General features: G+C 38.6%; 1 protein-coding gene across 2 annotated transcripts in view; it reads right to left on the minus strand.

Annotated features, from left to right (window-relative positions):
- Positions 1-22,605, minus strand: part of ANK3 (ankyrin 3) — a 329,559-nt gene that overhangs the window by 43,686 nt on the left and 263,268 nt on the right. For both annotated transcript variants that reach the window (XM_064594667.1, XM_045877891.3), the window contains 7 exons: positions 10,402-10,613; positions 8,772-8,979; positions 7,382-7,478; positions 6,450-6,678; positions 5,687-5,812; positions 4,794-4,916; positions 3,202-3,283 (listed from right to left, as the gene is read on the minus strand). In XM_064594667.1, coding sequence (XP_064450737.1) covers positions 3,202-3,283; positions 4,794-4,916; positions 5,687-5,812; positions 6,450-6,678; positions 7,382-7,478; positions 8,772-8,979; positions 10,402-10,613 — 1,077 coding nt within the window. The remainder of the gene's footprint in view (positions 1-3,201; positions 3,284-4,793; positions 4,917-5,686; positions 5,813-6,449; positions 6,679-7,381; positions 7,479-8,771; positions 8,980-10,401; positions 10,614-22,605) is intronic.

Genomic DNA, 22,605 nt, shown 5'->3' on the forward strand with positions numbered 1-22,605 from the left:
ACACACAAAGGGGAAAAAAAAGCAGAAAATATGGGTCATGGTTACCATAAGCAAGCAAAGCAACTGAAAACATTTTATCATGCGCAATAATATCATGGCAAACAAGCCAATGAAGTAATACAATTTTTAGGCCGTATTATGCACAATATATAAACTTTAAAAGTATTTCCACAAGAGCATTTCGAAAGAAGAGTACACTTTTTCCATGAGATGCAAAATCTTGGTACCTTTTGAGACTTTTGGAAAATATTTAATACTGCATATTAAAAATACATCTGCAACTAAATATATCCACATCTGGAGTTATCTTCATTATGGATAAAAGCACATCGTTTATTTTGGATATTGTTTTCACAATTGATTATACTTTCAAATCTCAAAAGGTATCATGGGAAAATCTAAAAAGCAGTCATATTTTTAACACCCCATATTGAAGTATCTGCAGTGGGATACAGTATATTATCCATATACATTTTTATCCATGGCAAAGCTACCAATTCTGGTGCCTTCCCAGAATGGTCATGGGACTCATAGATACCCCAAACACCGGAGCAGCCATGAGGCAGACCTACCACTAGGAAAGATGGATTTAATACCAGCATTCATCTGGCAATGGGACAAGAAACACACGAATGAGGTAAGCACACTTGCCCGGGGAGAGCAAACACACACTTGGTCCTCTCTACTTCTGCAGCTCTAACAAACAAACTGAGCTGGTCACAGAGATTTGGAATGCCTGCCAAGGGCTAGCGGTCTATGTCAAAGTTGAGTACAGTTTCACTCCCAGAAAGCACTGGTGCAGAATAACAGTGACAAGCGAAGAGGAAATGAGAATCTGCTTCATCTTTTATGCTCCTCTTCATGCTGTGCCCGGGCCATTGCTATAATCCAGTCCTTGGATTAGCAGCTACTCCCACAAGGGTGAAGATTTTCATTCCTAGTGTACATTTAAATTCAGACATTCAGAACATGTCCTCTTCTAAGCTTACATATTATTCTAAAGAAATGTGGAAGAACTGAGGAAAAACTCATCCGTTTGTTAGCCCTTCCTAGTCATAATTCTCAATATTATATTGCTTAACTCTTTTGGAAACACCACAGTGCAAATGGAAGGTTTGGGTCACTTCAATTCAGTGACTTGGGCTCAGTCCAATATCTCAAGAGAATTTATTTTTATAACTACCAGAAACTGGCAAAGCATCTCTCCTTCACCACTGAAGGCTGGCTCCATCAAGCGAAGAAGTCCTCTGAACCACATGTATGGTTTTATACTTCTCGTGAAGCAGCCAATTTCCTGATCGGTTACACATTTTATGCTTTAATGACACATACTCTGTGATGCCCTTCATAACAAAGAAAATTTCTGGGAGGTTCTGGATGTCAGGCACTGAACTACACCAGACTCTTTCTTTATTTGGGGGCAGTGTGGTTTGTGAGGACAGGGTACTGAAGGAAAAGCTGTATCACTTGGAGTTCTAACACCAATTAAGGGGCCACAGCATCTCCTTAGTTTCCTTATAGTCCCATCTTAGTCCTTTCCATTCCTCTGTTTACCACCATTATGCTCCCTTTCATAAAACTGAGAAAAGTACTCTCTTCCTTCTCTCAAAAGTCAAGGAAGATAAGCCACATAGTATACTATAACTGAAACTAACTAAAAAATAACAATACTTTCACAAGTGGGAAAAACTTAGTTGACTTAGCACAGACCTCACCTTAAGCTCATATATCCCCCCCCCAAATACTTTAGGGACCAGAATCATATGGGAGCTCACCTGCCCAGAGGTGCCTTGGACCTAAAGGAGCGGGTCATAAGAGACCGTTCAAATCTTAAGGATATTGCCTAGGAGTCCCAACCAGCTAAGGCTGAGAGCCTTAGCTCTGGGGCAAAACAGTATTCCACAGAAAACTTCTACCCAGCAGATTTAGTCATACTGAAAAACCATCTAGATATACACATATACCGTCCCTGCTTTGTGATAATAGGAGTTAAACTTAGCCCTTATGGTTTTGGAAGGATTTAGACATTTATGCTAGAGGCAAAAACTGTGATCTGGAAGAACATTCATGAAGTGGTAGCATTTCATTTCTCTTGTGCTCTCCATTTTGTGTCTGAATATAAAAGCTTCCCTAGTAGTCAAGGAGCTAGACTCTAGAAGACTATGCTAAGACCATCTAAGCTAAATAGTGGAGTCTTCCTTGTGCACATTTAATATGCTATCTTGGCCCACAGAAACAAGAATTCAGGAAAGCTGGGAAAAACCAAAGTTGTGGCTCTTACTGGTAAATTTCCAATCTCCCCTGAGTCAAGTTAACGGTGAGTAATGGAAAACAGCTAGAAACTGTTTGCTAACTTAACAATAATTTTTGTAAAAATCCTCTTCTGATGGATCAAACACAGTGCTGTTCTCAGCATTCTTAGCTCCTGTCGGTGGAGGGATTCTCTGGAGGGCTGAGGGAACAGGAAAAGATGAGGTGGGGAGGGAGACAGATGAATGAATACGACTGAGTGGATTTATACCTTGATACTTGCAAGCCAGTTAACAATGAACCAAAACAATCACTGAGAGAAGAAAAGGGCTTAGCCAGTCTAGTGAAGACTAGCCTTGGAACTGGTGTTTAATAAAGGCCAGGGGCAGGGCGGGGAGGGGTTGGGGTGAGAGGAAGGAGGAAATAAGGAATCAGTATAGAAGTGCTACCTCAAGGCGGTAGGAAAATCTAATTCTTGCAAACTGGGAAGAAGGAGAATCAGGACTAAGATATAATGATCTACCTATATTAAGAAAAATGAGACGACAATCAAAGTTACTTTATCATTCTTTCTACCAACCCATGTATATAAAAATAAATATTTTCCCTTTTGAGCATAGATCTGAAGCAACACTGGTATGTTATCTCCTACTTAACAATCAAAGTGAAATCAAGGTTTTTAAAGACAAGTAATGAGTAGATGTTTCTAATTTAAAAAAGAGGTAATGGTTTTTTTTTAAAAAAACTGTTTTGAAATTATGATCTAAGGGAGTTTGTACTTCATATCTTTAACTATGTACAAAATATCACTTAGATTTCATGATAAAATTTTCCTGCAATTTTTCTTAAGCCATTGGGTTTTCAAATGGCCCCAAATTCAGTTTGTACAGAAAAAAAATGCCTCTTCTTATAAAAATCCACATAGATTAGTAGATGTGTTAGAAAACTCACTCATTCCAGGCTCAGTCAAGTAGCTGTAGCGCTTACGTAAAGCTAAAGACGCAAAGCTCTGTCGTCGATCTGCTTTCTCGGCCTGAAAAGGGAAAAGGAAAAAGAGACTCTATCCAATTTCCTTGTGACATTTTCATAGTTTTGAAACATTTTGTAGGATGGCATGTGGATACCTCGTTTATCTTTATTTTTCTTCTGATGGATTTTCCTCATGAAAATGTTAATTTCCTATTGTGGGTCTACAACCCCACCCCGATGTCTCAACCAAATTACCATCATTTAGCACCAACACAGCAGACTACAGGGGACTACAAATACAAGACGAGCGTTACAGAGACTTCTGATGCTGAGCAGTAAATGTCCCCAAATTCATTCGTAGTGAAAGCACATATATCATGATGTACAGTCACTCTATGTGAGTACATTCAAGGAAAAGGGGCACACAGTGTCTCATTCCAGTTACTGCTATTGTTTCTATATGTTAAAAGGCATAGAGTGTAGGTGAGGTTAAAAAAAGGTTAATGGCTTTATTAGAAATATGGATTCTATTTATTAGTACTGAGTTTTAAAAATCCAATTATCCTATAACTTGGAGAAAGAGTAGGAGATGCCTTTGTAAGGAAAAATTCATTCAAAACCAAATGGAACAACAGTACTCTTAAAAATGGCCAGGATAATTTTCTTCAAATAGAATACCAAATATTTATCAGTAGCCATGGAACACATACTTTGTATTAAATAGAACAACTTGATTTATACAATAAAATTTTATGTTACTCATGCTCTTGATTTAAATGTTACACAGAGTGGATACTAGGTGAAGATATGAACAAATGTGTATTGATACATGCCAAGCTACTACATTTTAAAATGTTGAAAGAACGTTAGTTCCTCTTTTTAAATCATTAGCTGGATTATATTGCTGAATGCCCTGAAGTAATCTCGTATATGTGGAGGAAGATCAAACCAATCTTTAAGAAAAATGTATACCCTTTACCTCACTTACACTAAGATCTGCAAAAATAGAATACGTTTCCCACACTTCAGCCCTCTGCAACTTCTTTTATACAGATTTAATTTCTATTCTAGCTCTGATAGAGTAAAAGCAGAAGTGTTCATATTACCTCATCATCTTGATCTGACTCTGTTTCCTTTTGGTTCCGAGATGCATTGCAGAGACAAGGAGTATTATAACGGACAGCAGGGAAAAGAATATCAGGATATGAAAAGGGCTGAGTAGGGAGCACAAAATGCAAGCGGAATCAAGAAAGCAAAGCAAAGCAAATCAAAAGAAGCCAACACAAAATATCAAGAACTATACATCCATGGCAAATTAATGTGTGACGTTATCCGAAAGCATAAGAATCTATGAGCTAGCAGCAGAAGCAGAAGCAATATACAGAGGACTCCATCATACAAACCATAAGAATCTGACACCACAGTAACAAGACTTAATCTACGCAAAGAGACTAATAAAACTCAAGTTTTAAGAACTTTAATCATGTTACAAAGCATTCCTTAATTGCATACCGAGGGCCCACTTCTCCAAGACCGGGGGAAGAGAGTTACAATAAACCAGTATTAAAAGATACCTTTTTATGTGCTGGCAGAGTGATATTTAAGTTGCAAACAGCTGTTTGAGGCAGTCCTTTTGTTGTCTTTGGTTCTTTCAGAAAAGAGAGACGACCACAGGGCTCCTGGCTGGTGTCTCTAATCTAGAAGAATTTAGGTGGTTGACAGTTATAGAAAGAGACTTTTCTGAGGACTCAGGAGTTAAACAGGTTTATTTTACAGAGCCCTTCAAGAAGCAGGCAAAGTAAAGGGAAAAGATGATGGTAACAATTACAGGTCAATGGCGGTGGTCACGTGTGAACTCAGTGGGATTTAGAATGCCCGATTCCGAGATCAGACCCAGGATTGCTATGTCTGCCTGTTTCCCTGGCATTCTGTTGTATAGTCTGGGTTATATGCATTTTCTTCCTGTCCAATAATTTCTTTTTCCCAAGGCCTTGGTTTTAGCAACAGTAATAAGAGCAAATAATCATCACACTGAACAGTTGTCCCATGTCCTTCTGTTCTCTGAGGAGGAAGATGGTCTCTCCAGAATGTTCTTGGGCATTCAGAAATGAAGATGGAACTTAAATACTGAGTTTGGATTTCATCCATTATTTGATTACTGAGCATTAACCAGATATGATGCATTTTATTATTCTAGATTGTTTGGTCTTACAAACATCTGCTTGAACATAAATAATCATTTAAATGTTTAAAAGGTAAAGATTCTTTCTTTTTTTTTTTTTTACTAATTATAAAGCTTTCCTGGCTCAAAAGTACACTCGGGGAGAACCGGGACAAAATCTGACCTTGTTCCTCTGAATTCAAGTTTGGTGGGATATTTCAAACTGAATAAATCACTAGACTCTTTTCTTTTTATTCCTAAGAGCATTTTTTTCTTTTTTAATCAGAGTCTCTGTTGATGATTTACCTTGATGGAAAATGGCAGTCTATTTTCTTTGAAAGCATAAAAGTTAAAAACAAGCTGCTGTCCTCCTTTGGTAAGTGGGGCCAGATTTCCATAACAATCAACATAAATAGGTTTTCCTTCCAGAACCTTTTAGAGTAAAAGAAATACATAATTAAATGTTAATTTCAGCTGAAAGAATTTTGAGATTTTAAGTCACATAATATTAAAAGACTGACATATTTCTATGTCACATTTGTCTCCTTATTAGGAAATTGCTTCTATGGTGTTATTTGCCACAAAAAGAACTCTGTTGGCTCACAATTCAACTACTGTGATTGGAAACTGAATCATGCATATGTACAAGACAGAATTATACATTCAATTCTATTTTAGCAACTTTAGACATCTTTGAGAAAGTGCTGACATCACTTCTTCATACAGATTTTGAAAGGGTTTTTTTTTTTTTTTTAAACTCAGATACTTTCACTGGGTTTGAAAAAGGAAAATCATAGTAATGTGCTAAAGACAGTGACCCTAAAAATAAGACAACTCGAGTCACCACAGAGAAGTATAGACCATGATGTAGATTCATTAGTACTACACTGTAACCAAGATAACCTCAAAGACACATAAAATAATTTGAGAATAAATCTATATCAAATTTTTAAATCAAAACCTGAAATCAAGAATGTGCTTGATATTTCCAGTGAGTGCCATTATGACCTTAAAATAAAACCCCACATCTGGGGAATGTAATGGAACGGGCTGGTTGTGAACAAGGTACCTCAATATCTTTGCTTCTTGCAACTTCCTCAAAATTCTCTTGCTGCTCTAAAGTTTTGTCCACTTTGTCATCTGTCATGCAGAAACAGCGCAGGGAGGATTCTACAGGATCATTCATTTTGGCAAAAACAACAAACTTGGCCATATATGGAACACATATTAATTCTCTGTATAGTTGTGTGGCTAACCCCACAGTTTCTAAAACTTGATGGCAGTCTGCGAGCCAAAATCTGAGAAAAACAAAAACAAAACAGAAGTATGAAAATGAGGTGATTTAAAAGCTAAATCTTAAAAAAAATTCACCATTAAAAAATTAGAGCATATAAGGGAACTATACCAAAACATTAACTTGTTAATTTAAAGAAACAGCAAAGATGTTTACTCTGTTTACAGAAGGTCTACATTTATTATTTATTATAATTTTGCTGAGGAAAGGCTAAGGATTTTTTTTTCTCTCTCTTTTCCTTCCCATAAGATTCTGTTCCCCCACCCTCTTATATTTAGTCATGATTAGCCTTCCTTTCTACTCCTGCTTAAGAGTTTAATCTCTTATTTTACATTGGATGGAGCAAGAATTTTATGGAAGAAAATGAGAGAGAAATGGAAATTCTATCAGTCTTTTTTCTTTGAAAGCATAACAAATAAAAACAAGTTGCCTCCTTTAGTAAATGGGGCCAGATTTCCATAACAATCAACAGACAAGTGCAGAAACTGCTAAGAACTAGAAGAATCAAGTCTAGCACCATATAGCTCCTTGTGAGAACTGGGTAAGGTGACTTATGCCAGTCAATTTTAGATTTCTGAGTTAGGCCCAATTTTACCATCAAAATTAAAAAAAAATAATCATACTAGTATTGAGCACAAAAACTTTCACTTTCCAAAAGGTAATAAAACAAATTCCTTAGTGCTTTTTGGAATCCATTATTTCCATACCTGGCTGAAACATTGGTTGTAAAAGAGACACAATCCTTTATGAACGTCAGGGGAGTAGTTCCTGTGATGTCTTCCCACTGAGCAGGCGAGGTGCCCCCTGGGAGAACAAGAGCAGATATGTTGATTTTATCATGGGAGTTGTTCCTTGTAAAATCTTCATCATCGTCTTGTTCTTCTGGCATTGCCATGAACTTGCAAGACTTCAGCACGTTCAATTATGGCAGGCTCTAAGGGTGGTTTTCCTCTCTACTCTCCTTCTGTGGTTTTACTGCCTTATAGTGATCTCCTTGTAAGACATTATATTTTTTAAAAATTACTTCTCGGTGTCTCTGGCTACTGATGAATGGTTTAAATGTGGGGCAACCACAGGCTATCAAGTGCATTTTGTAAGTGCAATTTATAAGTGCAAAGAACTGTTGTTCAGAAAGACAATATAATTCTTATTTATTTTTTTTATTTTTTAAAAAAGACAAGAACTATCAAGAAAGTTAAGCAGCAGCTGATTTTGTACTGCCCCAATCATGTAATTTTCCAGGGTACAAAGAGGAATCAGCCATTAAAACTACTCATAAAAACAACAAAAAAAAACAACCTATCTTAATTTAGGACTTTCTGTTAAAAATCATATTAGGTTGATCAAATGAAATAAGCTCTGGATTCCAGGTGCTTATCACAAAATGTGTTCTCCTGACCCTGCAGATTTTGTCTATTGGATTAAACTCGGGAATTGAGTGGTGAGAAGAATCATGTCCTCTGCTCTGCCCTACGCCTGGTGCTCTGTGGGGGCCTGTTTTCTCCAAAGTCTGTCCAATTTCCTGCAGTCTAAAGGGTGCTACTAGGTCCACCACCTCTGTCTAGGTCCCTGAGAAATGACCTAGATGCTCTAGTAGATTCAATACTATTTCAATAACCTTAAAAGACCACTATTATTATTATTTTTTTTATTAAAGATTTTATTTATTTATTTGACAGAGAGTGACACAGAGAGAGAGGGAACACAAGCAGGGGGAGTGGGAGAGGGAGAAGCAGGCTTCCCGCGGAGCAGGGAGCCCGATGCGGGGCTCAATCCCAGGATCCTGGGATCATGACCTGAGCCGAAGGCAGATGCTTAACCATCTGAGCCACCCAGGCGCCCCAAAAGAGCACTATTATTAATACTACACTTAATAACAGGGAAAATGATATCACTGAATTTGAAATGAGTCATGGTCTCAGCATCTTAAAGAAAGGTACAGGGACAATACAGATGGGGTGATGGACAAGTAAAATGTTTTATTTTTTTTCTAGTCTTATAAAGTGGGCATGGATGTTTCAAAGGCTTTATATGTTCGTACAGAGTCACTGCAAGTTGCTAGCCTCACCAGCAAGGGCAGAAACAAGTCAACCACACCTGTAATGCTACAGAGCAGCCTCAGATTCGGCGTGCTATCCCCCTTGTACCCGTTGGCTACGCCTTCACCAGAGGGCGGGGGCACCGGAATGGTCATTGTGATGGGTTTATGGAATTTCCTTCTTCTTGGTTCCACAGTGACGATTGGGCTAAATGTTGCTTTGTTTCCAAGGATCTTTTTCACAATTTCATCAGGAACAGGCTGGGCCTAAAGACAGAGAAAGGACCTTAGGTGGAAGTTTAACATTTTTCTCTCATTGGAAAATTGACTTTTTAAGTGAGGAGGAGAAAAAAAAAAAAAAAAAAGACCCCCCTCCGCCCCGCCCAAGTCTTTCTTCTTCATCCTTTCTCACAATTTCAGGAGGGCGCAAAAAAAAGAACCCAAACAACCTCACAATGGAGCAGGAACCAGTCGGTGTATTTCCTCAACAGAATATGGACGACATGAGCTTGTGTGACAGGAAATCCGTTGTCACCACGGAGAAGTCTTTCAGGCTAATCCAAAGTAAACGTCAGCAAATACAAATATTGAGTCTAGTGTATTTTAAACCTATGCAGGACATCCAGTAAAACGTCACATAGGCGATTTGTGCCCAGGTAAAAATTGGAGTCTTCAGAGTTAAGTAACAAAGGGGATTTAAGATTTCAGTTCGAGATTACCAAACCTAATGGCTTCCTTTTGGCTTCTTTGCTAAGGGAACTTCATGTCACTGAACTATAAGGCAGTCTCCTTAGCTCCAAGTGGTTACGGAAGGCCTTCCCAGCACTTAGAGTACTTCACTCTAAAAAACCTCATAAGAAGAGCCTCAGTTAAACTATTAATGACTATATTAACTGACACAAATTAAATTACTTTCCTTACTTTTTTCTTTTTTCAATAGATCTAACTGAAACAAATAAATATAAGAAAGATGACGCTTGCCATGATTTTCAGTTAGCTTTCCAAAACCCAAACAAGTTCCAAATGGTTTGGATAAAACCCAGTATTTATGATCTACTTCAATCAAAATCTGAAAGCTTGCAAGTTTCCTTATTACTGATTTTTATGAAATGGCGTCTTATAAACCAAGTCAAATGTGGTTTGTTTCTTTAATGGTGTATTTGCTCTTTGGTGCTCTTGTCACTCTGAATACCAATAACCTATGGTTAACAAAACAATCTTTTTTTTTAATATATATATTTTTAAGATTTTATTTACTTATTTGACAGAGAGAGTCAGTGAGAGAGGGAACACAAGCAGGGGGAGTGGGAGAGGGAGAAGCAGGCCTCCCGCGGAGCAGGGTGCCCCATGTGGGGCTCGATCCCAGGACCCTGGGATCATGACTCGAGCCAAAGGCAGACGTCCAATGACCGAGCCACCCAGGTGCCCCAACAAAACAATCTTTCATCAGAAACCAAGTGATACTTTTAAAAGAAAAACCCTAAAATACGTACCTTATGGAATAAGCCACCAAGCTCACTTTATACTTCATGCTTTTCATTTGAAATTGGTAAATGATCCCCAAAATGGCATAGTGCTTTGATTAGCAATATCATTGGGGTGAGTTACAGTTACAACAACTGTTTTCTGAGTGGAGCATGCTCTCACACTCTCTACATATGCCAAAGAAACAACATTTTCACACGTTACCTGGAGGCCCACTCGAATTCTTTTGGTTAAAGCACCCTCTGGGAAAGAAGCCTGGACCAGGGGCACAGTGGTGCTGCTCAGAATTCCGCCCTCAGGACCAATCTGGTTGCTTTCCTGCTTAATCCTAGAAACCACGGCAAAATACTGGGGGAAGTCCTTTGTGATAATCCTGCAGATCCGCTTCTTCCCTAGCTCTTCTGGGCTGTCAAGTTCTGAAAAGACGAATGAAAAAGCCATGAGAGTAAGCCTATCTACCTAATACCTTAAGATAAACTGATGTGTAATTTTGATAGATAAAATGACTTGTATCCAGTGGTCTCCACAGAGTTTCTGTGATGGAGAGAAAGCGACAGTGACTTTAAAAATAATATAAAGATTTGTAAAGATATTATAAAGCTATTCATATACAGTATTTGTAGAAAAATATTTCTACCGAAGAGGAGCAAACATCTTCAGAAACTGAAATTTTACCTCATATGAACAGAGCTCTACTCTTTAAGAAGAGAGACCTCATTCTGTGATTATTTACAATAATCTGCCCTCAAACTGCCAAAGTAGGAATGAGTCAGGAAAAAGCAGGGCCTCACAAGAAAGTGAGTAAGGATTTCAGGATGTCTGAAAGGCTCTAGAACTTTATTTGAAAACCTCTTTAAGATATTTTTAAATTGTCCAAATGATTAATATTGTCATCACCTATTTCTGTCTATGCACCGATAACCCTCACGCATCAAACTCAACCTATCCACAAATGGATACATCTTTCCTTCTGTCCACTTCCAAACTTAACTTCTTCCCCTTTATACTAACTCTGGTAAAGGGCTTACAGTTTTCTAGTCCTCCTGTCCGATAGTTTGACTCACTTTCCTGGATACTTCACATCGAAAGGTCGAAGTCCAGCTGATTCCACTGTTGCAAAGGCTTGTTGTCTTGCCAGCCCCTGTCTGAGCCCTCTTTGCCTTGCCTGGATCACTGAGTCACCTCCTAACCATCTCCCTGCCACTCGCCTCTCCTTATTCCAACTCATCCCCTACAGTGCAGCCAGATGGGTCTTCTTCCAAGAGCCAGATTTTATGCAGAATGCTGGTTGGTTTAACTGAAATAAATGATTTTTAAAATCATATGAAATAATAAATATTTGAGATTAGCCAAGAGTATTTTGGAAAAATAGCTTTATGAGGGAGAATTTATCTTATAAGATTTTAAAACTTACCTAGAAGTATCATAATAAAAGTTATATGGACAGACATATAAAAATATAAGAAATACATATATAAGATTAGACAAAAAGGTCAGGGATAAGAACAGAGCAAGAAATAGATTTAAATTTATACACATATATACACATACATGGAATATATGTAAGTCCAAATGTATCTACTTTTATATATTATATATTATGTATTTAAATGACTATGTTTAAATCAAAGTCATATATTTAAACTTCAAATCAGTGGGGGAAAGAAAGAGCGCTTATTTAAGATGGCATTGACATACATGAAAATCTATTTGGCAGAACAGAGCTAAATCACTACATCTTATTACATATAAATACAAATTCCCGCTGGATAAGAGACTTAACCTCTTAAAAAAATTAAAACGTTACCGTAAAACAATCAAGAGAATATGTTTCAGCCATGGTTAGGAGAAATTTTTGTATTCAAAACTGGAAACCCAGAAGCCTAAAAGGTCATTTTGACTATAAAAATGTAAAGTTTTCTATGGCAAAAATAGTTAGCTTAAAAGACAAAAGGGAAACTAGGAAAGATAACAGCTACATGGGACACACGGCACCTACGAGTTGACAGAGATGACAGATGAGCCAACAGAAAATGGCAAAATACTGTAAATGGGCAATTCACAGAAGCTGAAAACTGGTCAGAAAAACATATATTAAAAAGATCAAATTTAATAATTTGCATGGAAATACCTACTTAAACAAGATATGACATAAATATTTGAGACTAGCCAAGGGTATTTTGGAAAAGTAAATTTGCGAGGGAGAACTGGAAGAATCATGATAAAACAGTTATATGGAGACATTGTGAGGGTGGGGGAGGGAGAGATTATTTAAATATGATGATCAGGAAACACCTCTCTGAAGAGGTGATAATAGGTGAGAGATGCGAGGGAAGGAGGGAGCCAGGCTGGAAGTGACTGATTGGTATAAAGCATATAAAGTGAGGAAAGAAGCAAAGATGCAGAGCAAAATGCATAGGCTGGTCCTTTTTAGGGAAATGTGTAATCTGCACATTTATATACTTTTATAAGAGAAATTTGTAGAAGAGACATTCTAGGCCACTGGCAACTGGTCACTTCAGAGGGATGGGAGGTGGGGCTGGAGGTGAGGAGATAAGAAGACAGTGGGTTTACATGGTTGGGGTGGTTTTGTTAACAAAATAAAGGGGAAATTCCCAGACTTCAGAAAGGGGTGTTGGTTTTGTTTTTGTTGTTACTCACATAGCCCTCTCTTCAACCTCTGATACATACAGTACACGTCCTACCATTTTTTAACTATGAACATGTCTGCCTCCTTCATCGCAGGACTGAGATCATGGCTTATTTTGAGTAGAAATTTATAGAAAGGTAAGGTGGATGGTTAGATAACTGGATCAGTGACATTTTCTCATTTTACAGATTAACCATCAAACTCTGAGGTGGGAAGACCAAATTAATTGGCAAATAGGAGGAACAGGGTTCCACCCAGACCAAAATGGAACTGGAATTTGGTCCGTTTTGCTTCCTGACCATCTGCTTCTCCTCTGCTCTGTCCAAAACCAAATACTGAGTTTCTAGTGAAAGAAAAATAAAAGAAAACAAAGGCAAATTATTAAAGAAAAAAAAAAAGGTTAATATAGAAAGACAGGAAGGAACTAAAGAGTTTGCTCAGGAAAATATTCTGGGGAAGTTTTCACCTATTCAGCAATTGACAAAATAAAAGTTTTCCATACAGAGCAGATATATTTCCCTTCCCATGGTTTGGCTTATTTTAAAAAGTCTGAGTTCCCAGAGTTCATAATTCATGCTGCAGCTGAGAGAGTTCTGATCATTTGTTTCAGTTGCTGTGCAGCCCATCAGCTGCAGCTAAGTAGACATTTTTTTACCTCAGCCTCAAACTTGTGATCATGTTCTCCTTTAGAAATAGCTTCGGACTCCACAGAGTGCAAGCAATTTAAGAAGACTCCGCCATGAAATTACAACCTTCCAACAAGACAAATTTCCTGAGTCTGAGTGTAACAAGCCGTGTATCCTGTGAGTATGATGTTTACTCAAGATCAGTATGGGCCTACGGGGGGCAGCGAGGCACCTTTTGGGGGACTTGGGGCAATACGTGCTTCTTAGCCGTTTGTGCGTGTGTGAGTGTTGTACGTACATTTGTGAGGAGTCAAGGGGGAGAGAGCCGTATCACCCCTGGAACCTGTAACAGTGAGGGACTGCGAAGAGCGGCCCCTTTGTGTAGTGAAGCACAGCGAGGCCACATCTCTGCTCCACGGCCTTTGATCAGGCATTAAAACCACCCCGAATATAAAGTGAGCATGTCCATCTCAGATGCAGCAGGTGAGTGGTGAAGGGAGAAGCTCAGGGTTCTAACTCCACACTTGACTTCTAACGTCTTTTAGGATTGGCCAGTGGTTCTGGGACACTCTGTGTTGTACCCACTCTATTTTAAAGCTTCTAGCAATTTCTCTGTCACAATTAAAATCTGCATAATTATTGAGCTTCAGTGTTGTATTTTAACAGGTTTTATTATTTATTTAAGAGAGCGAGCACATGAGCGGGGGAGGGCGGGCGAGAAGGAGAGAATCTCAAGCAGACTCCCCGCTGGTGTGGAGGCCTGCCACGGGGCTCCACACGGGGCTCCATCCCACAACCCACGAGATCACAACCTGAGCGGAAACCAAGAGTCAGACACTCAACCAACTGACCCACCCAGAAGCCCCTTTTAACAGGTATTTTATTAACAGGCATTTTAAAGATAAGCCTCAATCCAAAGAAACAACTACTGTGTGAATTTAGGACACTGGAATCCCCAAGCACGATTCTTTAAACAGTATCATACCCATGTTGCCTTCTTGAATTATTCAGATTCCCAGGCCTCTGCATGATGAAATGGACCAGGTTATATTCTGTTTCTATGTATACTTATTTTTAACTTTTTTTCTGAGAATAAAAGTCAATACAAATGTAAAAACTACAAAAAGTACTTAAGTATCGGTTTATCAGAAGAAGCATAATCTCTTTAGGAGCTACAGTGGAAGGCGAGGCTATTACGAACTGGGATAGCTGCATAAGTAAGACAATAAATGATGGAGACAGTAGGTAAATGTGAGAGGCAAGAGCACGAAGTGAAAGCCAGGCAGTAAGATTACCAGGGAATTCTTATGACTTGAAAATCTATCACAAGATCTTATTGCTCATCATATAGGACAAAGGTTAAATAAATTATGATATATTCATACTATGGAATACTGTGCAGTATTAAAAAGAATGGGGTAGAAGTATACATTTTAATATGTAAATCTCCAAGCCATATTAAATGGAAAAGTCGCAAAAAATGTGATCACAATCAACTAATCACATCATTACATGTCTATGTATAAATTCCTATAATTTACATTAAAATTAGGGGAGGGGGGAAGAGAAGAGGAAAATTATAATGACTGTACACTTGTGTATTATTACATGGGTAATAATACTAATACCAGTATTTAATAATATGATATATATATAATAAATGATATAGGCAGATTATTAATATTTTAATGTAGATTCAACTCAAATTTTTTCTCTATTTCTTGCTTTAAACAAAGGAAACTGAAACACAGTCATGAAATGATCTTAGCTGACTGTTTCAGGTAACTAATGACCCAGCTAACTAGGGGAGCCTGCAGGAGGGCTGAAGGCTCTCCAAACTCAGCTATTGGGAAGCCCTGACTCATGGCCACATTCCCCATCATGAACACCTTATCACGAGCCTTTTTATTCTATTTATAATTTTGATAATCTACTAATGTGTATTCAAATCAGATTTTCTTTTCATAAAATGTGAAGTACCCACAGTTAAGTTACACTAAGCTAAATGATGTCTGATACTGAGGCCTGGCACATTGCAGGTATTCGACTAGTATCCACTGAACAAAGCCCTCATTGGGAAATAATGAGACATTTTTCGTACCAAAGAACTACATAATTCTTCAAATCTTGCTTTAAAATATATATAGTAGTAGAGACTGGTTATTGTTTGTTCTTTTAATAGTTTTTTTTTAATTGTATGTGGAAAGTGGCTCTTGTCTTCCTACTTTTTAATCCACAGTAAATTTTATTATGTCCATGTGTTTATAAGAGAAATTACTGTTGACTTAATGGATTTTACCCAAAGGGTGTCAAAAACTTACAAGAATATAAAACTCTTCTGGAAGTTCTGTGTTGCAAACTACAAAGGTATGTCAGAAAAGTCAGATTTCCAGGCAAATAGCCTGATAAGGTAAAAATGAACAATGCCAATATTCTTTCCAGGACTGTATTTGTATTCAGATTTTAAAATGGTCTATTACTTAGAGAAGCAGGAATATATTACCAAGAATCTTTGCTTTGCTCCCACCCTTTACATAGATAAACTCAACAAAATAATCTACAAATATGATGACTGTGTCCTATTCATACCCAAAGGGAACCCAGCTTGTGTGTGGCCCCAACTGGCTAGATCATAAGCAACACCAGCGATATCTATCAAAGGCACAGGTTTCTAGGCTTCTCTTGTGGAGATTCTGACTTGGTAGGCCAGGGATGGCACCTACCTTTCACACTCAATTTAGGCGATTTTATGACTTGGTATGTGTGGGAAGCAAAGTCTTAGTAGACTTTCACCCGTTATCCGTCCTTAAAAACTCAGAACCCAAATTATTAAAAACATGACGAGAGGATCCTATGAGAAACATCTTAAGGATGGTTCAATATGAGAAGAGAAGCTTATGGGGCAATAATGTCCATTAGTTTTAAATGGGTTTGCTTTTTAAAAGAATCTACTAAACCACTCTGTAGCTATAGAATTAAAGGAGAAAATGACATAAAAATAGAGAGCTTCTTACCTGGGGTAGTTTATAATGCCATAGACTATGAAAGGACCCTGAATCCCCCTCTGTCTGTTTAATCTGTTACTAATAAAGTTTTCACAAAAAGATAAGATTAAAGGGAAAACAAAGAGGTGCATTCTGAAACAGGTAGTTTTGGTCAGGCGGAATATTAAAATTTATACTTACTGAATGTCTACTTTGTGGCAGGTGAGTTACTATTTGGCCCACAGAGCATTTGGTAAAGAGGGTGTCTAAAGTTCAAAGAGAGGAAGTGACTTGCCCAAAGTCACTTTAGAGCTTAGAAGCCAGGTCTACGAAGAGGGTGGGGGAGAAGGGATGAGGTCACACAGACATGAACTTCACCCACTATTTAACACAGTGTCTTTGCAGACTAGCTGGCACAGGGGTGGTGGTTGATAAGTGGATGAGTAATGGACAGATACGCAGATACCCTGGTCCAGGAGGTGACACAGTTTCTTACTGGCCCACTCTATGAGCAGAAAGCCCTGATTACAGTGGCGTTTTCTGCTGTGCAAGAAATGGAAGCTAATGTTCTACAGCTTTCTTACCTCACTAATTAATGATAAATTTCTTAAGCACCTTGTAACTCATTTGGTTTCTTTATTTGCAAAAAGTGGGACAGCTCTCTCTGTAACTGAGATTTTGCAACAGAGCAGTAAGAATCAAAAAATGCTTTGCAAATATAAATGGTTAAGAAGATCATAATACATTGAAGCATAAATAACAGGATTGAAATCAGGTTCCCACTAAATTAATCTCAAAGCTTTCAAATGATCATCCTTGATTAGTTTTGCCTCACTCCTACCCGCACATGATTAAATGTCTCAATAACGTGCTCAAATGGGACCATCGTTCTTTCTCCTAGACCAAATTTGTTTTCTGAAGACTGTTTATGAGTGTGAAGGTCAGGTTTGAGTGTGAATAGTCTATAGAAGGAATACAAACTCAAGTCTTCGCAAAGGATAATTTCTATAACTACAGTTCAATATCTAGTCAGGTGAATATTCTGCTCAACTTGTTTCTCTAAAGGGGACTATTTGATATTAGGGGCGGGGGAAAGTGGAGTCCTAGAATATTAAAATTGGGCAAGCTAGTCAGTATGCGTCTGTGGGAAGTCAGTGGAGACAGGTGCCTTGGGTTCAAATCCAACCCTCAAACAGTGAGCCTGGACTTTGGACAAGTTCCTGACCTCTGAACATAAGTTCCTTGTTTCTAAGGTCAGGACAAGAAAAGTTCCCTCTGAGGTAGACAAATGATAGAAAACCACCAGCACAGTTCTGTTCATATACTAATTTATGTTATATATCCTTTCCAAGGTAACACAGATTTGGAATAGAGGAGAACCAGAAAACCACTCCATGGCAGATCCAAGGTTGGATTAAACAAAACAAAACAAAACAAAACAAAACAAAACACACACAAAAAACCCACATGACACTCTGTATCTCTACAGTGTATAAATCTTAATCGCTATCATTTTAATTTCATTTTTCATTTTTCAAAAGAAAGTTTCACCAATTACAGAAAATTAAATATAAGAATTTATAGATAAATTGGGAGAAATGAAGGAAATAAAAGACAGTCTATATCATTCAACTCTGGCTATAGAATGTGTGGAACAGTAGAACACTTGTAATATATTTACTCAAATATTTCAGAAAATTGTAGACATTCATCTCCTTGGAATTCAAGTTCAGCTTCATCTGAATATGCAAATTTTGTTAACAAGCCTGTCCAAGATGTTGCAGGGAAAAAACCCCAAAACCAGGTGATACAATCGACTCTTCTTTCTCAATGTAAACATAATAGAAACCTTTCAATTTTGCTTAACTTTTGAAATAATTATAGATTCATGGAAGTTGCAAAGAGTGGAGAGAGGTCCCATGCACATCTACAATTTTAGTAATTTTTAAAAAAAGATATAATTTATTTATTTGAGAGAGAGAAAGAGAGAGAGAGACAGGGAGACAGAGAGCAGGGGGAGGGGCAGAGGGAAAAGGAGAAAGAGACTCCCAAGTGGACTCTGAGCTGTGCACGCACGTGCATGGGGCTCAATCCCAGGACCCTGAGATCATGCATGACCTGAGCCAAAACCAAGAGCCAGACGCTCAACTGACTGAGCCACCCAGGCGCCCCTACAATTTTAGTAATTTAACTTATATTCTTACTCAGTTCTGGCATCTGCCTTATGTTTGTCTGGTTCAGCATTATTTTACATCTTTATGCAAGGTAAGGATCTTCTTTGATACTCAGATTTGTACAATGTATTAAAAGTGCTAATGATGAAGCATGTCTAGAAACAATGATGTATCTGTTTTCCCCTCCAGTTTTAGCAATCCATATAATTCCTGACAATCATATTTCTTAAAAGTATTTTTAAATGAATTTCTAATCATTATTTGCCCTTGCCCTGCCACCCAAACCTCCTCTCCTCATTTGGTTGTGGCATCCCTTCCTTTAGAAAGTTGCTTTCTCTCTAGGGTATGGGTCTCTGAATTATTAAGGAAATGTATCGTCAAAAGTGGGGACAGACGCCTGGATACAAAGCATTCATGTTTCCATTCATTCAACATGGGAAGATGACAGTCCTGCGCCAAGAGCTGTTCCATGCACTGGGCATATGGCTGTCAACAAGTCAGAGCCGGTCCCTGTCCACAGGGACTTCCCAGTACATCAAGGAAGACACTAAAGTTCAAAGCTGCTTGTTACAGAAGAAGACAGGCCAGGTGTCGTGGCCATATTTACCAGGTGGACCTAACTTACTCTGGGGTTTAGGGAAGGCTTTCTGGAAGAGAAGTCAGGAAGCGGATGTTTGGTCATGTCAGAACAATCATTCTAAGGTTTTTCTCCAGGATTGCAGAAACCTCACATTCTTTGCACCTGCTTCTCTATGGTTTTTTTCCAGGAAAACGTTCTTCCATATTTGCTTACTTTTCCACTTATGTACATAAAAAAGCATGGCTTTCAGGCAATTAGCTCCATTAGGTCACTTTCTTCAACCTTTTTTTAAACCATTGCTACTACATCCAGGCAAAAGACAAACAATATAATTCCATGTTCAAAACCAGGATCATATATAATGTTTTAAAGCCGAACACCATACATCAGTAACACAGCATGTCCAGCAGATACAGAAACACACTGAACTCCAAGGGGCCTAGATTTGCTGTGTCTGGCATACCGGCCTCTATCCACACCCACGCTAAAGGTAATAAAGCTTACACCTGGTTTCTCAGACTTGCTTCCCTGTCCTCAAAGGGCTAAGAGCCCCGTTCCGTCTGACATGTGGGTCAGGGTGTCTGATGTCATTGTTCTGATCCGCTAATGTCTCATAAGGACATGTAAATGCTGGAAAATTCACATACATCGGCATATGTAAAACCAGCATTATTAATGTGCATTTGCTTTGGTCCCATTCTCATCTCCCGGCAGTTGGTGTGGGGGACTGGGCTAGTATAGGTTCCTTTCCTTTTGCAACGTGGTAGGTGTCATGCAACTGATTTAAAATGAGTTTTAGGGCCACAGATAGAAAGTCAGTATTTTGTGATGGTTTAACTGACAGTATTTGGTATGCACTTTTTTCCCCCATCCTAACACAATCTTGATTTGGTTAAGTTCAATTTTTACTTTTTCCTCCAGAATTTTTCAAATTTGTTAACAGATCTGTCCAACAGATGGTGCTGTGTACAACATAAAAGTACGTACTTCACTTCTCAGGGCTCAGCTGTTGCTACAATGGAACTTGACGCTTTAAGGTTACTCTGTCTCATGGCTGATAAATTAAAAACAAGTTCAACTGATGAACCAAAGTAGCAATTTTTAACTGAGAAGTCTGCTTCTGTAGTTACTCTTGATACAGTTAAGATAATAAATTATGGAAAATTTGTTTTCTGTGATGTAACATTATAGGTAATCAATTTCTCTTTCTTGCTTCAATTTACAAAAAGAAATAGCATAATTATTTCATCTAAAATGTATTATTATAAACTTTCACTCGGTCTCATGGGAAAGTGAAGCAATGACAACAGCGAGGAAACGCGTTCCTGGCCTTGTAGCATTGTTTGGGGGACCTTCAGCCTCACTTGGTTCCAATACAGTGGTTGGGATTTTTAAAAGAATAGCATAATCCCTATATCCTCAAAGCATTCTTGTGATGCTTAGGAAGCAATGATTTTGATTTTAAAACCTAATAAATGCGGCTACACGAGTCTACACACTGTCCAGAGGAGCACTGTCTGAAAGAAGTATAATGCAAGTCACATTTGTAATTTTAAATGTCCTTATAGCCACACTGGAAAAATAAAAAGGAAGAGGGAAAATTAATTTTAACACTATCTTTTATTTAGCCCAGCATATCCCAAATATTACCACTTCAACAGGTAACCGATGTAAAAATTATTAATGAGATATAGATTTGTGGGGTGGGGGGTACTTTGTATGTCTGCTGTGTTTTCCACTCACAGCACATCTCAGTGCAGAGTTCCGCGTGCTCTGAGCCACACGAAGCTAGTAGCGAGCACAGCGACGGTGCAGGACAGGAGCATTTCTCGAGCTCGGCAATTCTAAGACCTCCGAGGAGGAAGGATTCTTCTGTGAGTAAATATTGCCAGTTCCAGCAAAACCACAAACTACAAAACACCCCTTGGGGTTTGACTTCGGAGGCACAATTTTAAACATCTTTAACCAAACTCTGTGAGTGTGATTAACTATTTTTTATTTTTTTTTAAGATTTTATTTATTTAGAGGGAACATAAGCAGGGGGAGTGGGAGAGGGAGAAGCAGGCTTCCCGCTGAGCAGGGAGCCCGATGAGGGGCGCGATCCCAGGACCCCGGGATCATGACCTGAGCCAAAGGCAGACGCTTAAGACTGAGCCACCCAGGCGCCCCAAACTAAAGGTTTTAAACAAACGTACGAAGTGGATTCAACTTGGTGCACTTTAAAGATGATGTTTTTGGGGGCAGCAGAATGAATATGTTTTGCAGTATCTTTTTCTCAGCAGAGACGTGACAAGTGCTTGAACAAGACCTATGTCTGCTGCCAAAGAGAAAAGTTGCTCCTGCCACGTGGTATCCTAGCGGTACCAGCAGGTTCTTCACACCCAGACCACCTGTCCTCTGTCATTCTAGCCTCTTACTTCAAGAGAGCTTTGCTAACACACCTGCTTCATTGGCGTAACCATCGATATGCTTTTGTCTGTGGGCTCACTAGCGGCAGAAAAAAAATCTTAATTCCACTGTATTCTGCAATGACAGTTTTTTCCTGAATACATATCATATCCTTTTGAGTCACACAAGAACTAAGATGGTACCTTGATGAGTCATGGACATTTTAAATAGCAGCTAACATTTACGTAACATTTTTATTCCACACAAAACACTGTCATAGGCATCCTTCATTTGAGAACATAGAAAGGCGAAGGAGTATAATAGAAAAACAGCTAAATTTGGAGTCAGAAGTCTGGATTTTAGAAGTCTAGAGCTAGATCTTTTTACTATTTCCTGACTGGGTGGTGGTGAGGCGGAGGTATCAACCAGGACGAGGGCTTGAACTAGCCTTGTGTGATCTGGAAGAGGGGGCAGACACCACCCTGCGGGTCAGTGACCTGGGAACAGTAGGTAAGAGTGCCCCTTTGTCCTGCAGCCAGTGTCAGAACAGATGGTTTGGCAAGTGGAAGAGTCAAGATTTTAGCCCTGACCTGCTCTCCTGAACAACTGTACATGGATGGCAGCAGTGATGAATCCTAACATTGATTGAGTGGTTCTCATGTATTGGACCTTGGGTGAAGAACTTCACATTTTTAGCTTGTCAGTTCCCCCTTAGTTCTCTGTGAGGTATCCTCACTTTACAGACTGAAACTAAAGCTTGGTTGGGATTGCACAGCTAATAAGTGATGGGTCAGGATGGGAATTCCAGTCTATGTGATGTCCACAGATCTGACCCTAACCATCAATTACACTGGGAAAATTCTCCTCCTCCTTGAACCTGTCTTTCCCTGAAGTTATTCTGACTACTGAATTATTCTAACTCCTAAATTCTAACTACTAAATTGTGCATTTGGAAAGGCTTTGCAAGTTCTGAAATACTATAGAACCATAATCTAATCTTTATGAT

This window comes from Mirounga angustirostris, unplaced genomic scaffold, assembly GCF_029215605.1.
Source record: "Mirounga angustirostris isolate CCGP_5_RB_7025 unplaced genomic scaffold, mMirAng1.0.hap1 SCAF_6, whole genome shotgun sequence".
In the NCBI taxonomy this organism is placed as follows: domain Eukaryota; kingdom Metazoa; phylum Chordata; class Mammalia; order Carnivora; family Phocidae; genus Mirounga; species Mirounga angustirostris.